General features: G+C 40.9%; 1 protein-coding gene across 4 annotated transcripts in view; it reads left to right on the top strand.

Moving 5' to 3' along the window:
- PTPRK (protein tyrosine phosphatase receptor type K) overlaps positions 1–18,036 on the top strand; it is a 610,223-nt gene that overhangs the window by 351,527 nt on the left and 240,660 nt on the right. For all 4 annotated transcript variants that reach the window (XM_054970457.1, XM_054970449.1, XM_054970440.1 and 1 more), the window contains exon 7: positions 15,658–15,951. In XM_054970457.1, coding sequence (XP_054826432.1) covers positions 15,658–15,951 — 294 coding nt within the window. The remainder of the gene's footprint in view (positions 1–15,657; positions 15,952–18,036) is intronic.

Raw genomic sequence — 18,036 nt, 5'->3', positions numbered from 1 at the left:
CTTGCCTATTTACTTTCTCGCTTGCCAATTAATGACAACACCTCCAGCTGTGGGAAGTTAGTGAATCCAGATGCTTGAGATGGAAGAAGTCTGTGTTCCTTCAGTATGCAGCACACAACTATGGGGCACTTTGATAAAATTTCCCCAGTTGCAGCCACTGAGAAAAGTAGTGGACAAGTACAGGCACAAGTGGGGAAGGAGAAAATTGGACCTATTGTCACAGTTCATTTCCAAAGGTGGCTGAGAAATGCCTTGAGTCTCTTGCATCTGTCCCTAGTTTAAATGTTCTACATGTGTGGCACAGCAGGCTTTACATTTTTCAGTTCCATATTGTACCCCAGGTGGTAAGTTGCATCACTTTGCTGTTAACAGATGGAATAGCAGACTTGGTACTGCTCACCTTTGCTATGCTTTATAATGAAAACCTGTTAAATCATAATAGGAATGAAATGCATTACATTGTCTTATTGGTTCTTTTTCAAAAGGTCAGTAAAATCTGTACAACTGAGGGACAAGATTAAGGAATCCCTCCTTTAAATAATACCTGCAAAGGCAAAAAAACAGCAGTCCCATACCTCAAAAGAAAATTCTTGGTTGCCATTAAGATGAGGGAAATTTCCCAGGTTACTGTGAAAGGCAGTCTTCTAAACTTCTCATTTTAGGAAATGTGCTAATTTGTGGAGTGAAAGTTCAGTGTTATTTGTGGAGGGGATTACCCAATACTGCTCTGCTCTCTGAGAAAAAAAGAGCTAAAGGCAAAAATCCATATTGTTCCAGTGTTTTATTTTTTGCTGAGCTGCTAGGATCATGAAGCCACTTGATGACTTGAAAATTGGCAGAACTGGCTGTTGATTAACCAGACTTCATTATGGTCATTAGTGTGCTGTCCTCGCATTAATAAATAATGGGATCTACTTGTAAAGGCCTAAATGAATGAAGAGGTGATCAGAAAACACTCATTTCAACCCACCTTTGGGGTAGACTAGTGTAATTGCCTGGCATCCCATAGTACTAACAAAACTATACTGGTTCTCTTGAGGATATAACTTGATTCTGTTGTTAAAGACTGTGTTGTGTATGTATACAAGTCATTTATAACAGTAAACTGCACAATGCTATTTAAAATGGAGTTCCATTAATTGTAACCCAGAGCCAAGTCCACCTTTCCACTGCAGCTCCCATTACCCCTTTAGAAAACTCTTCTCAAGGGTTCCTGTAATAGCATGGTTTGCCACGGGAAACAGGAATTGTCAGAAATCACCTCCTGATAGTTGTGCAAACTCTGGGAAGGTTGTGGGTTTATTGTCAATTATTCCCTCTTCATCGTCATGTCCTTTGTGCAGTCTCATATGGGAACTGCACACCCTCAGGCCTACCACAGACACTGTGAGGTATTTCCCTACCCATCAGCATGGTTCTTGTCAGTGACACCCTCCCCCAGTTTGTTCTTTGCTGCCACTGAAGTAGGACACGTTGGTTTCTCTCTCTCTCATCTCCTGTGGAAGATAAGAAGAGTTCTGTTTGCAAAGTGACATTGCTCAGTCTCCAGCTTCAAACTGATGGCTACAGAGGCCCTCTTCAAGAAATGTTCCCATTGTGGAATCAATACGGTGCAGATAGATGGCCATGACTTGAGCCTGCTCAGCTATGGAAAATGCCATGACACTTGTTATAGGTAAACAGTTCACCCCAAAGGCCCACAGTAAATGGGCTTTGTGCCTGAAATTTACATTGTGGTAGCACAACTGGTTACATTGAAGGTAGCACAACTTGTTTCTGCATGCTTTGGAGAAAGATTCTGAAAGACTGGCTAGGGCTTCCTCAATCCTTCTCACACTGATACTTGTATCAGTCAATTCCATTGGCTCTTGAGTTCAGCTCTGAAACTACATTTATCATCTTGGAGTTAATTGAGACCTCCCACCAAAAAAGCAAAGGTTAAGACCAGGAGCAGATTGACAAGCGAAAAAACCCTGAACAAGTCAAACTGAGTAGCCACTGCTGTGCTACAAGCCAACACTGCTGGGCCACTCAGCTTAGTGGGGCTGACAATTGGATGCTGTCAGCTCCTGCTAGGTAGATACCTCAGCCCCTCTCCAGTGAGCACACATTGGTTCCAGTAGAAAATCTTTATTTAGGATTTTACAGTTCAAGTCTGCACTCCATCACGGAGCTTCGTAGAAGTGGCAAGGCAAGACAAGCAATCTATGTTATACTTGGTTCCCCCCCCCCCCCCGCTCAAATAACTGTTAAGGTTTTGGCACGCAAGTCTACATGGGTCCTGTGAGAACCCTTTTTAGTTACGGCTAGATATTCAGTACACAATAATACATTCCCAGCGTCTGGGCAAAGTAGCAAAAGCTGGCATCTGGACACTCCAAGGTCAGTGCTAGCTTAGAGATGCATATTTCTATAAGATAACAGGAGAGGTCCATTCTGGGTCTCAAAAAGTAACACTTTGCAATAAGGAGAGAATACATCAGGTTAGTAATGAGCATTGTAGTTACAACATACAGACAATCATGGCATGACTGTACACAGGCATGACAAATGTAGTGCAGGAAGTCACATCTGTGGCTGATGAGCGGTCTGGGCAAAATGGTGCTTGAGGCTTGGGAAGAGTTGCTGGTGCCTGGCTCTGTTTGCTCCTTTCCACAAGTGGCCCTCTAAAACAGTGGCTTATCAGGGAGTTTCCCTGTAAGTTAAATGGCCAATGCAGACCTAGTTAACACAACAAACTTAGACAAACCATCTTATTTATTGTCAATTAATTCCAAGTCTTCACATAAATCCAAATTGAAGTCTCTGTTGCCTTTGATTCCAAACAAAGTATTGGATCTAACACCAGTTCTGAAGACTCCTTCTCCCACTCCTTGCTCAGGCCATCAATCCACTCAGTCAGTCTCTAAAAGTGAGATTCTGCATTGAAAAGAGCCCTCCACAGTCATTGCCTCCATTGTCAGTTTTCCAAACAGCTCCATAACTGGACTTGAGGGCTAGGTCAGGTTCAGATCTATCCGACCCATATCCACAAAGCTGCCAGGCTTTATCATCAGAGCTATCGCTTTTTCTATGAGTACAAGGGCTTCCCTCAGCACTGCCCCCCAAACTGCTTTTCTGACTATGCATACCATCCTTATGGGACATAACATTCAAATACAGGTCCTTCAGATTATAAACAGATTATGGCTGGCTCCCAAAGCAAGCCTGACAACCAAGCAGGAGGACAAGACACAGATTTGGAACCATGCCCTTGGAACCATGGCTGAATCCACACTACTGTCCTTCTTGCAGCAGTTTTTCACTTCCGCAGCGCCATCCCTTCATCTGTTCACAGGCATCGTCTCCGAAGCCGTCATTAATTCAGCATGGCATCGCCACAGCCCACTGCACTTTCGCCGTGGGTTATCTTTTGACGAATAACTGCCCTCCGTTGATTTCTGAGCCTCTCTTGACCTGCCTCCCAATTAAGGAGTAATTCCCCGCCTTTGTCCCCACCCCTTTTTTTAAAAAATAAAAGAGTACCGTGTCAATATGGCAACATCTCATCATATTAATCTCATTTTAAGCTAGTGGCCAGACCTCAAATATCAGAGGAACGTTATCATCCGTTTATTCAATTGATATTTGTCTAGTCATCCTCGTGATACTGTTTTCATGGCTCTTGTGACTTACGACATGGACTGTGTTTGTTTGGACATGCGGAATCTCTCCATCCAACACTGGTCATCCCAGTAGTCCCAAGACGATGGCATCCCACCAGTGGAGGCTTCTTGGGTAGACCCAGTGCTCCCTTGGCTCTTCCAGTTCTGCCAAGGCATACCATCGCCGAATCCTGTTTCAAGGTGGTGCGCGAAGAAAACGGCGGAACGTGAAGTGCCGGTTTGAAAAAAAAAATTTGGCAGCTGCACGTCTCCTCCTGCATATGTACCTTTTATACGACAGGCACATGAATGTCGAGCAGCGGAACTTTATCAACAGGACATGTGCCATCAGGAAAATGATCGTTTCCTTGGGTGCCATCCTACCCTCTCCAAGTGACCTCTAACTCCCACAGAGACAGAAATGATCACCCGTCCCATTTTAAAACTGTTCAAATTTTGCCGCCTCCACGGGGATCCAATCGCTGAGCATTTCTGATGCTGGTCCGAAAATGAACGAATGACAGGAAAGGGAGGGAACGCGGTTTCGTTGATGCAGGATGATTACTCGTTGATATAGCGTCAATTTGTACTTTAAAAAAAAAAAACCCGGGGCCGTTCGGGTTTTTCCCAACCCTTGATCCGTCTTTTTTAAAGGGGATGTGATCATCTGATTGCGCAGGAGAAGCGCTGTTCTAAGGGTAATGTGGACAAGCGAACGAAGACTGCGCAATAACAGATGGTGCAATCATTGCTCAAGAAAAGCGGGAGCTAAGGTAGTGTGGAATCGGCCCATGAATCCAGCTCTGACTCCAAAATCACATTGGAACCACCACCTCCTGATGTAGTAGCAGATACTTCCACCTCTTCTGTGAGTGCAAGACCTCCACTTAGATATGGAACACCTGGTCCATATGGCAAAGTCTTGTGAAATTGAAGTGACTTATTCCATTCCTCCTACAACTGACCCAGTGTTTAACACTCTTCATTCTCTTAGCTTCTGGCCTTCCCAGTAATTCAGGGCATGTTGGAAGTCAGATGTCTGGGCCAAATCTCTCTCCATTCCAGCTACTTCCAAGAAATTTGAGGATATGTATAAGTACAAGGCAGGCAGGTGCAGCCTTTTTATTCTCACCCAGTGCCAACTCTGATTAATGAGGCTTTACAGGGAAAAGGTAGCCAGAAGGATTCATCCCATACTGGCCCTTTAGACAAGGAAGGTAGAAAACTGCGTATTTTGGGCCATGAGGTAAACACCTCCTCTGCCGTATCTTTTAGAATTGCCAATCTTGGAGCCATAATGGGAAGCTTCCAGTTTTTCTTTTGGGAAAACAGAGGCTCTTACCTCCAACTTATCCTGGATGACAAAAAGCAATTAACTGCAAGGAGAAGCTATTAGGCTCTCAAAGTAACAGATCAATATGGATTGTACCGCAAGGTCCTTGGCTTCCGCCATCACGTTGAGGAGATATGCATGACTAAGGTCAACAACACTTCATCATAGACCAAGGATAGAGGATTTACCTTTTGAGGGTAATCAGCTTTTCACCACCATTTCCTGTATGGCTCTAAAAAGATCAAAAGTGACCGATTATGTCTAAGTCCAGAGGGATTACTCATCTCTGCCCTAGCCAGAAGTTGTACAAGGCAAAACCTTCCCCTTGGTCCTGAGGTGTTGGGTGTTCTTAAATTGGAGCAGCTATATCTTAATTGCCCCACCTCATGACACTGGTAACAACCAGGTTCCTTGGGGTCTCTTCGGGTTGGAGGGGAACCTGCCTTGTATTGATGTTCTTCTGAGGAACACACGAGGCGAGGGAGACAGCACTGGGCTTGACCTGCCAAAGGTGATGGAGCTGACACCTGGTGTGGCCTACCCATAGTCACAAACCAAAGTGAAGGAGGTGATGCCCAGCTCAACCTACCCAAGTTGCCCAGCCAGTTGATTAGTCAGGCTGCCTCTTCTTCTCTTCCATCTATGCTCCTCCATTTGGGAGGGAGGGTTAGGGGTCAGGTAGACTGCATTTTCCTCTCTCTCCTTCAGGGTGGGGGGCAGAAAGCACTGAGGAGTGGCTTTTTTGAGGGGTTTTCACTCTCAGCCTGCCCCTGCTCACAGGGTTGTTCCTAGAATAAAATAGAAGAGAGGAAAATTATATAAGCACTTTTAATTTCCCATTGAGGTGAAGTGTGTGTGTGTGTGTCAGAATGGAAAGAATGCCACTAACTGCCATTTTTTCTACTTGGAAAGCTGTAACCGATGTCCACAGGTTTCCCACCCTTTTAGATGATACCTAGAATGTTTTTAAAATGCAGACCTTGGCTTGGCCTGGCCTATAACTTTCTAATCACCCAGAAGTGGTGCTTCTCAATCCCAGAGATGGTTAGATGGGGAGGGAGATGGAGAGCTCCTTGTTGACAATTTGAAGAGAGCCTCCTTAGAGCTAGCAAGACATACTTTATCTTAGGGGGCTTGTGGTACATCCAGTCCCCATAATTTAACCCAATCTACCTTGCCCACCCTGTAGTATTTAAGTTACATATACTTGAAACAGTTTCAAATGGGTAACCGTATAAAGGTAGCTGTTTCAGTCCACAACTTCAGTAACTCTCATGCCACGATTAACCTCGCTATGAAACAGTCTGCACATTTCCAGACAGTACTGTACGAATACATGATTGATGGGTTTACTCCCTTATGATGGAAACCTACTGATCACCAAAGATATAGATATGACTCCAGCTGCCATCTTAAACACACTAAATGATCCATTGTCTACATCCAAGCTATACACTACAGCCATATATGCTTCAAACCTCTGACAGAGAGCCAAAACACACGTTAAGAAATACCTAGGTTCAGCACGTGTTCTCTTACCTCAAGGTTTGCCGGGATCTGTAGGCGTCCTGGAAGCTTAAAGTTTAGCATTTACAGAGCAGCAGGAAGGGGAAGGGAAATACAGGCGCCTGTATTTCCCTTCCCCTTTCTGCTGCTCTGTAAATGCTAAACTTTAAGCTTCCAGGACGCCTACAGATCCCGGCAAACCTTGAGGTAAGAGAACACGTGCTGAACCTAGGTATTTCTTAATGTGTGTTTTGGCTCAGAGTCTCACCTGAGGGATCTTCCAGAACATTCTATTCCTGACATAAAAGTGATAGTTCTACAGAGAAGCTTCGAAGAGAGATTATAGTATGAGACTACAGAAGTAGAAATCATTAACAAATTCTTGGACAATGCCCCCCCACCCACAAGCTGAATTAGGGCATAGGATTCTTTTTTAATAACAACAACAACATTCGATTTATATACCACCCTTCACGACAACTTAATGCCCACTCAGAGCGGTTTACAAAGTATGTCATTATTATCCCTACAACAACAATCACCCTGTGAGGTGGGTGGGGCTGAGAGAGCTCCTAGAAGCTGTGAATGACCCAAGGTCACCCAGCTGGCTTCAAATGGAGGAGTGAGAAATCAAACCCAGTTCTCCAGATTAGAGTCCCACGCTCTTAACCACTACACCAAGCTGTCCATTATGGATGCTAATTTTCTCCCTTTCTTACCTCTATGCATATCTACATATGCAAATGTAATCAAGCTGCTTACATTCTGCATTGTACTTCAGCATCCTGACTCTTCTTGGTAACACCTCTCCTATCTTCTGACCTTAATGAAAGGGCTGATGGATTTTCATTCTTATTTGTATCTGACAAAGTGAGCTTTTTGTTGCTCTCTAAGGTGCTACTTGTCTCAAATTGTGTTACATATGAAAACAGTGTAACATAAATTCAGCTTTGAACAATTAACTTCTATTTTAAAATACAAAAACTTTCAGATTACTTTCAATATGAAAATAAACTGTAATTTTGAAATTATAATTGAGAAATATGTGATAGCTCAAGTTTTGGAATGAGGAATGAGAACCATTAAAAGAAAAGTTAATTAGGTAACTTCAAAACTTTTCTCCCCCGGTGTATAGGGATTGCATGCTTCAGTTGTCACTTAGTGTACATTTGGGATTTTGGGGTGTGCCATACCTCTGGCTTTGATAGAATACTGTGTTCTGAAGAATACTAATAAAGCTGAAGAACAATTACTAGTTTGTTTAATAACTGATTAAAATTCATGCATAATTTGCTGCAACATGAACAGACTTTATAAATGTATCTTTGTCTTCAAGGTCCTGAAAACAAAATGCATATATTAATACAAGAATTTGCTTTCCTTTTGATACAAGAATAATTTAATGTACAGTGATACATTAAATTTATGAATGTAGTTTTACTCATAGTAATCATGCCATTATTCAAAATATGCATTTCTGAAAGAGCATCCATTTTGAGGAATTTAGAATGCTGAAGGTATGTCATGACCACAGGTGATATGGTAATTTTAGACTTGGGACTTAAAGCACTTATACCCTTCCCCTTTAGATGGTAATGTGGATCACTTACTTCAGAAGCAAAAGGTAGAATGAATGTTCAACAAGTTAGTCTCATCCTACCCTGCTGTACTAAATGAAGTAATTTTATTTACAAATACATACAAGTTGAAATTACAGTGCAACCCTGAGACTTCTACACAGTCAAACTTTGAAAACTCTGCACTGGATCATTGCCTGTCTTGGCTGCTAAAATTTGTAAAGACTACATAAATCTATATATCTATATCATACATCAGTTACTAATTCAAGGTACCTTCCCTAGGCTACTCAAAGAGGCAGTTATCTAGCCCCTACTTTAAAAATAATCCCTGAAAAAAATGATGAGGCCAATCTGCTCTTTTTATCCAAAATGGTTGACAAAACAGTAGCAAACCTACTTTAAGTCTTCTTGGATGTTATTCAACTTCTTTGAAAAGCCTTTAAGAGAAATAATTCATAGCTATAGAATTGGATTTCATCAATGTGCAGACAACACCCAGCTCTGTATTTCTCTATCTAAATCCCCTGGTGATGCAGTAGAGGTCTTTAGTTGCTGCCTAACGGCTGTGGTCAGGTGTCTGAAAGTGAACAAATTGAAACTGAATCCAGACAAAAAAAAATGATGCTGGTTGGGAGGGCAGAGATCATAAAACACATTAGATTCACCACTTTTGATGGAGTTCAGTTGACCCTTGCAGAATCGATTAAGAGTCTAGGGGTTATACTGGATCAGAACTGCTGCTAGAGAAGCAAATCAATGCAGTTCCAAAAAAGGCCTTCTCCTAACTCAGGGTAGCCTGGAAAACGGCCCCCTACCATGATACAGCCAATCTCCACATCATGGTAATATCAAGACTAGACTACTGTAATGCAGTGTACCTTGATCTCTCCTTGAAGTAAACTCGGAAACTCCAGTAAGTGCAGAACACTGCAGCTCTATTATTATCAGGAGCTAGATGGAGCATGCATTACTCTCATACTACAGTCACCCCATTGGCTTCTAATCAGTTAACAGGCTCAATTTAAGTTTTTGGCTATCACATACAAAGCCCTGCATGGCCTTGGTCTCTTATATATATGGGACCACCTTTCTCCCTGGCAGCTTCACGCATCTGAACAGGGCCTTCTGCAGGTGCCACCATGCAAATTGGTAAAATCAGCCACTGTCCATATATGTGTGTTCTCTGTTGTGATCTCTACCTTATGGAATGGCCAGCCCAAAGAATTCAGGAAGGCTTCTTGCAAAATTTGCAAAACTGAATTATTCAGGGTTTTTTTAACACAGGTAACAGGGCTGTACTATAAAAAAATGGTTCAAAGAGAAGCATCGGTACAGGGATAGTGAATATAAGCTATAGTACTGTATACTATCTGTTGTGGTTGTATGCTCCTACTGAATATTCCATGTTGTTTAATATGTAGTGTTAAATTGTTCATACTGTTTCAGCATTGTTTCAGCTCTGTACTGAATTTCTGCTTGATTTCATATTTCTGTAAGCCATTCCCTATTGTACTGTTGGTTGACTGTTCCAGCTATTTATCATATTAATTGTATTTATTTATTTATATAATAGTATTGCAAATGGGGCTCAGAATCAGTATTTTTTTTAAAAAATAATAATGGAGGAACTTCTGGAAAGTGACTGACCAAGAAGTAAGAGTATACTTCTTTCCAATATTTTACAAACATTACTGGAAAAGATTCAGAAGTTGATTATCCAGTCTTCATCAAAATGTGTATGTGTGTGTATGTTTTGGGGCGGACATTTCAACTGTTAGGAGAGAAATAGTATGTGCGCTACTGTGGAATAAAGACATTATGGCATGCCGATGGGTGTTGCTGTTTGCCCCTTCTATGATGATCTCAAATATACATATATCACTCCTCTCCTTCCAAAAAATCTGTGGTAGATTGGAGGAATGGTATATCTTCCTTCTTCTAGTGGACCTTGAGCCTGGAACTATAGATAGAGACACTAGTTTCTGTGCAGCTGCTAGAGTCTGCCATAGTTCAGTGCTGATGTTATAATTATAGTTGCTATTTTTGTATTTTCTGTTTAATGAGTTCATGTAAATATTTTTGATACTGTATGTTTTATTTTGCTGGACTGTGACCATAATAAATGATTGGTGTTTCTGAGTGTCAAAACCTGTGTTTCCCATTGTTGCCATAACAGTAAGCTGTTGAGTAGGTGAAGCTTTGCAACAGGGTGAAGCAGATGTGGTGACACCATTGATAAATTGCATTTGAAAATTGAAGATATGCTTACAGCAGTCACTGCCCTTGATTTTGTAACGGGTAGTGGAATAGGCAATTCATGGTGATTCTGAATATGTTTGTGCAGTTTGGCTGGACTCACCTTTTTACAATCTCTACCCACCCTTGTAAGGTACATGTTACATATCTCCACATATAACTGTTGAGATTTTTTAAAGTTCTGTTATATATACAATGATCCACCCAACACGAATTTTGTTGTTTGAGGTGTGTGTGTGTTGGGGGGGGGGGTGTCAGTGGAAATGAGGGATCCAAAATGGGTATTGAGAATGTCATTCTCCCCCTATACAGTAACTTTTTCACTGCCATCAGTGCAGACCTTGATTTATGCACAAGTTAAAATAACCTACAATTGAAGAGTTTCAGATTACATAGACTTCTAAATATTTTTGAAACCCTAAATTTCAGAGATTAGTACAAATTTTTGATAATGCTATGGGTCTCAGTATGTCTTAATTTGAGCCTGCAGTAATGTCCTTTTCAAGAAGCAATCTTTGCTTGGAAGCTGTTGGTTTATACTCACTCTGCATCTTTGCTGTGTTATGATTTCCATCATTAGTATGGACAGGGAATATAGGTACCTAAGAGTGCAGATTTGGATGATTTGCAAGTGCAGCTGAACCCTCTGACTGTCTCCAGGTTCTCATTAACAGGGACAGACTCTTCCCTTTTCACTAGAGATTTTCTTAATGAGACATCTGGAGTGTGGTCCAGGCTCTCGGAAGACTTCTGAATTAATTGCATTGTCTCGTTCTCAGTGTAAAAGTTCTTCAACTTCATCTGCTTTTCTTTTTCTTTTTTTCCATACTACAGTGTTTGATTAGCTGCTTTGGTTTGGTGGGATTGGCTTCATCCCTGTTCTTTAAGCATTTATTCCCACAGCTTTTACTGTTAATTTCTGCAATGGATCACAGAAAGAAAAAGAAAAAATAAGCATGATGATTGAATTTTAATCATGAAGAATGATAACCACAGGCATGTTACATTCTTAAATGCACTTGAAAATATGCTTATTGACTAAAAAACTGTGGTTGATGTAATAATAATTGAAAGGATAGTGACAGATAACTTTAACCCTCCCAAGTTAAACAAAAAATGATTACACTACTTTGGAATTGGGGTCAAAATGAAGATGCCTACAAACATTCCCAGGCTTTGCTTTCAGGGGGCTAGAATTACCCTGTTTTCCAAAATTGTGATACATTTTAATTTGAGCTTTTCCATTTGGCTGTGAACATAAGGAAGCTTTGAGAGAGCTCAAACACTGAGCTTTTACCTGGTTAATGTCAGTTTTGTACAGTGGTTAGGAGTGGCAGGACTCTAATCTGGAGAACTGGATTTAATTTCCCATTCCTCCGCTTGAAGCCATCTGGGTGACCTTAATAATAACACACTTTGTAAACTGCTCTGAGTAGGTGTTAAGTTGTCCTGAAGGGCTGTATATAAATGTAATGTTGTTGTTGTTGTTGTGCAGAAGAAGGCTGTGGTAAACCACTTCTGATAATTTCTTACCTTGAAAACCCTATATTGAGACAATCCAAAATGAAAGAAGATACAGTGCTTGAAGAAAGGACCCCCAGGTCTGATGGCACTTAATTAGCTACTAGGGAAGAGCAGAGGACAAGTACGAATAGTTTTGTTCTTAATGATAAAATTGAATTGAAGCAGAAAGGACGACCACTTGCTGATTTGAATAGATGCAAAAAGAACATCCAAAGGTGTGCAACACATGTAATAGGAACATGGAATGTAAGAAGTATGAAGCCAATTAAGCTAGAAATCATTAAACAAGAAATGGAGTGTTGAAATCCTGGCTGTGAGTGAACTAATATGGACTGGATTGGGACATTTTCAATTAGAAAATTGCAAAGTGTTTTGCTATTGAAATTACAAACTCAAAAGAAACGGTGTTGCTCTAATAGTGAGATAAGATGTGGCACAAGCAGTCAAGAGCTAATGCAAAGTCTGATAAATATCAGTCAAACTTCCTAGAAGGCCAGTTAACACAGCCATTATTCAAGTTTATGTCCCAACTATAGATACTGAAGAGGAAGAAATCAAAAACTTTTATGCAAGTGTCCAAGAAGAGATTGATCATAAATATAAACAAGATATGTTGATACTAATTGGTGACTGGAATCCACAGTACAAGACCAAGCAGAATCAAATGTTGTTGGACTAGGATCACAAAATAAAGCAGGAGAGCAACTTAGAGAATTTTGTGAAGCCACAAACATGGAAATACAGTATTCAATGAGGACAAAATACAAGAAAGTTGGAAACTGAACTATACAGAAATGGAAGAAGGACAGATGCCTACAATGCAGAATCTTTTGATGAAGAACCTGAAATCTTAGAGAAGTGAAAGTTGCACTCAAAGCATTTGGGAGAAACCAATAGAGCTATTCAAGCTATGGAAACTGAGACCATCAAAATTTTAACAAGAATATGTCAACAAATATGGAAAGTGAAACAATGGCCCAAAGACTGGAAACTCTCAGTCTACATTCTAGTTCTGAAAGAAAGGGGATGCCAAAGAGTGCAGCAACTATCGGACCATTGCATTAACTGCCCACGCATGCAAACTAATGCTCAAAATTCTACAGCAAAGACTCTTGCCATACATGGAACATGAAATGCCAGATCTGCAAGCTAGATTCAGAAAAGGAATAAGCACTAAATATCACATTGCAAATTTATAATGTTAATGAAACATAACAGAGAATTTCAGAAGAAAATTAGCCTGGCTTTTGACTGGGTGGATCATGAAAAGCTGTGGATGGTGTTAAATGAAACACCTGATTGTTTTGTTGAGCAACCTGTACTCTGGACAAGAGGCTACTGTTAGCACAGAATATAGGGAAAGAGAATAGTTTCCAGTTAGCGAAGGTGTCAAACAAGGATGTATATTATCTCCCTATCTCTTCGCAGAACATATCATAAGGAAAGCTGGATTAGATTTAGAAGAAGCCTTTTCTGGAATCCATCTTGTGGTTGGATCTACTTTTTCCAGCAGCAATTATGTGTTTGCACCCACCACCCTCTGTCACGATTTCAGATGTGCCCACAGGCCCCAAAAGGTTGAGGCCCCCTGAACTAGATGCTCAGGGCTTCTTAAGTGGATGCTTGTATCTAGGGTTGCCAGATCCCCTTACCCTCTCAGTGGGTCGTGGGAGCATGTGCTCACTTCGAATTGGTCCTCAAACACATGCATTCTCAGGGTGGTGCAATGATGTCACTCACAGGAGTGCCCGGGAGACCCGATCTTCAACTCCCCCTCCTCCGCCAACCGGGTAAGCGGTGGTGGAAGTGAAACCCTACCTGTATCTGAATTAGGCCTGACCAGAGGCATCTAGAACGCCATACTGGCATGAAAAGATCATACCACTATAATGCATGCCCTGGTAACATCTAGATTAGATTACTGCAGTGTGCTCTATGTTTGGTTGCCCTTGAAGACTGTCCAGAAGCTACAGTTGGTACAGAATTTGAGTGCACTTTCATCCTGTGCACATTCATCCTGTGCTGTGCCAGATGCACTGGCTCCCAGTGGAGTTCCGGATCTGATTCAGGGTGTTAACCTTGGTGTTTAAAGCCCTTCACGGATTGGAACCTGCATACCTGTGGGACTGTCTCTCCCATTACGTCCCCTGCAAGGCGTTGCGCTCTGCAGACAAGCAACTCCTGGTGGTCCCCGGCACGGAGGATATCTGTCTGGTCTCGACCAGGGCCAGGGCTTTTTCTGCCCTGGCCCTGGCCTGGTGGAACGCTCTCGCGCTGGAGATCTGGGCCCTGCGGGATCTGTTACAGTTCCACAAGGCCTGTAAAACAGAGATGTTTCACTGGGCCTTTGGCTGAGGACCAGTAGGTGTCCCCCCTTTTCCATTTAAGACTACCACTTTTCTGGGACTACCCTTGTCCATGTGCTCTGCCCATATGTATGCCTATATACGGACTCCTGATTCTTTATTTAAGTAGCCTATGGATAAGGCGCCTGGACTATTGTAATGATTGTTTTAAGATTGTTACTGATTTTATAGTTTTATGATTAATTTCTTGTATTATGGGTGCTGCCCTGAGCCCATTTGTGGGGAGGGCGGGGTATAAATCAAATAAATAAATAAATAAAATAAGAATGCTTTGGCCAGTCTACACTGGCTTCCAATTTGCTTCTGGGCCCAATTCAGAGCGCTGGGATTAACATTTAATGCCCTATATTGTTTGGGGCCAGCATTCTTTAAGGATTGCTTTCTCCCATATGAACCTACCTATCCACTCCACTTCCGAGCACTACTTCAGGTGCCTCCACTAACTAAGGCTAAATAGGTGGCAGAAAGGACTTTCTCAATCATGGCACAGATATTTTAGAACTCCCTCTGCAGGGAGGTTCACCTGTCTCCCTCTGTTGCTGTCTTCTGCCTGTGGGTGATGACGTTTTTGTGTCATTTGGCATACCTTCAGTGACTCTTCTTGGCCATCCTCCCCAGTTGTGCAGCGATTGTATCTTTACATATTTTTATTGAATTGTATAAATATTTTATAAATAGATACTGCAAATATTGTATAAATATATTACATATCGAATTGTATAAATATTTTAAATACCATTTTAATATTTTAAATGTTTTAATGCTTGGATGTTCACCACCCTGGGGACCATATTTGTGTGGAAAGGCAGCATAGAATTGTTTTAAATAGTAAATAATAAATAAATAAGTCTACACAGATTTGGTAAAAGTGGGTTAAAGAACTGTGTTACTGTTGTTCCTTCTGTAGAGGTGTTTCCAAAATACAGAACCCAGCTTTAAATATGACAAATTCTAAAAGCCTATCTGTGTTGGATATTTTCGATCCTATCTAGCTTTTGGATTTGTTATGTTGCATTTCTGCTGGCTGTAAAATCCCTGTGTGTCTTGAATTTAGCATTGTTGCCTAATTAACTGAAACAAATTAGCCAAAATATGAGCCATCTGGAATGAAAATGAAGCCTCCATGTTTATTAGTGGATTCATTTTATTTGGGAAAGTATGTGTTGCTTTAATTGCTTCTGAAAATAAATCACTTCTAGGCAATACCACTGTAGGCAAAAACTCCACAGCTATATTTTGTCCTCTATTTCAGTTCCCTAATGCTAAATTCAATTTTGCAGAAGTATTAAAATATATTTAGTCATTTTTCATGTTATTATTTTTGTGAGTTATGTGTTGAAGTAACACGTCTTTTCTTATATTGCTGTTAGCAGGTTCTGAGGTCTTGAACTACACTTGCATTCTTTTTTATGATGTTTCTTACTTCAGTCTTCTGTTGTGTCTTACAGAACCACCTCGACCAATAGCACCCCCACAGCTGCTTGGAGTTGGACCAACTTATTTGCTGATTCAGTTGAATGCTAATTCCATTATTGGAGATGGGCCCATTATCCTAAAAGAAGTGGAATACCATATGACAACAGGGACCTGGACAGAAACCCATGCTGTAAATGCACCAACATACAAGCTGTGGCATTTGGATCCGGATACAGAATACGAGATCCGTGTTCTTCTCACCAGACCTGGAGAAGGTGGCACCGGTCAGCCAGGTCCACCACTTATCACCCGAACCAAATGTGCAGGTATGATTTGCTATATATTTGCGTAACGTGTATATACATCATCCTAGGCTTTAAAATCCTAAATTAGATGGTTATAATTTCTCAAAGCTTATGGCAACTTTCTTTCATCATAACGAAATCTATGACTAGATGTTTCCCTCCAGTTGAGAGCTGTTTTGAGTCAATATGTTTATGAAAGTCAGTGCAGATTTCATCTCCTCGGTGAACTAGCTGGGCATTGGTATGGGCCTCCCATTTTAAAAGGAAAATCATGGGGGAAAATTAGCATTTTCCTGTATTTTGGGGGGGAAATGGGTGAGGATCAAGGGTGTATTATCAGTATTTATTTTCACATTACTCAGTTTCTGATCTTGGAAAATATAGCTACCTTTTCAAGCCAGTTTTTCCTTTTCCAGGTCTTCTCCAACTATATAGAAAATATTGAGAAATATGATATTTAGGCTAGGCCTAAATATATTGCCTTGCGAAAGCCATGCTAGTGCTATTCCCTACATGTAATAGTGTGGAAAGCCCCAGACTTTGCAGGACTAGCCCAGGCTCTGACTCCTTCCATACCAGCATTAGCCCTTAGGAGCCAGGGTGAACACTAGTATGGGGACAGCTGCAGTTTGAGCTTTTCCAGCTTGTACAGGATTTCTCATATTATGCAGTGGTGCAAGAATGAACAGTGCCATTGCAGTTCTTGAGCTGATGTGAAAGTACAAAGACCCAGTGTCAGAGGTGTCATATGTCAGTGCTTATTAGAAGTTGCATTTTAGTTCACCGTGCAGTAGAAGAAATCTAGATATCTGAAAGCAGCAGTGTCATTGAAGTCAGAGGCTATTCATATAGGGTTGCTAGTCCCTGCTGGGGGTGGGAGATCCCCTGCTCCCACCCCCCGCCCCTGTTTACTTGGCCGGGGGATGCACCTCCCGTGAGGTGGAAGGAAAAAGGTAGGTGTTGGGCCTCCAACCTTCTGCCTGGGGGTCAGGGGACCTGGCAACCTTATATTCATAGGACATTTTAATAGTGAAATTTGCAAATATGTGCATGCCTTATTGCTATCCTGAAGCTTTTGTATGTCACTGCAGCCTTCATTTCAAATGTTATTTTAATTGCAGGGAATTAGAAGCACTAGGCACATGCGTCTAAAAGCCTAAAAACTAAAAATTACTCATTTTGAACAAGTGGTTCCCTAGACCTATGTGCTACAATTCATTTTGTCTGAAGGTCATTATAAAAGTCTGGTGGCAATTGTTGAACATATTGCTAAACTAAGTTTAAATTTCAGTCAAATGAGACATCTTTTGCTGAAGTTATTTATTTTGAAGATGTAATAGGGTTTTTTTTATTCCCATTTTCTTTACTCTGCCTATTCAGTAACATTAGACAAGCAAATCCTCAGCTATGAATAATTTCCCAAATACCAACCACTTTGAAATACATGATGTTATTCATATCCTACAAGTGAAGGTACTTGTATGTCATTCTTGGATCATATAACACTTGTTGAAACCCAGCTTCTGTTAGTGTTCTCTATTCCCTTGAATGTTTTATACATTGATGCAAAAATAAGGTGAAACTGGAAGTGACTTTTTTTGTTAAAGCAATTACAGCTACACTAGATGTATCTTTTCCCTCTTCCCTTTCCTAAAATGCATAAGAACGAAGCTACTTAATGTAGAAGGATTGCTTATTCTTATTTGACCTAGCCAGTTAGGAGGGCAAAGATCTTGCAATTTTAGAATTAAGATGTATTATTGATGAATGAGGTGCTTAAAGTAATTATTGGAATATGCAAAATTAAGGAGTAAAGTTGATGCTGAACTGACCCCAGAAATGCGTCATATGGTGCTTATTGGTACCCATTTTCCATCTTACATTCTGCTGAGGCTGGAAATAGTTGTTCAAGTCTTAAGTTAAAATAGTACCGCGGTTTGCTTATTGGCACAACTGAAAACATCTTTATCAAAGAGCGTTCTTTTCCAGTACCATGCCCCTTGACACTAAATGGATATTCTCTAATATTCATTATAATGTTTTGTTATAAAATGTAGGCCACTCAGGTAAGGGGGTCTAGGTGATGAGTGAAGTGTGTTATGATTG

The sequence above is a fragment of the Eublepharis macularius genome, chromosome 1, assembly GCF_028583425.1.
Source record: "Eublepharis macularius isolate TG4126 chromosome 1, MPM_Emac_v1.0, whole genome shotgun sequence".
Classification (NCBI taxonomy): domain Eukaryota; kingdom Metazoa; phylum Chordata; class Lepidosauria; order Squamata; family Eublepharidae; genus Eublepharis; species Eublepharis macularius.
This window is presented reverse-complemented; position numbering and strand designations above follow the sequence as displayed.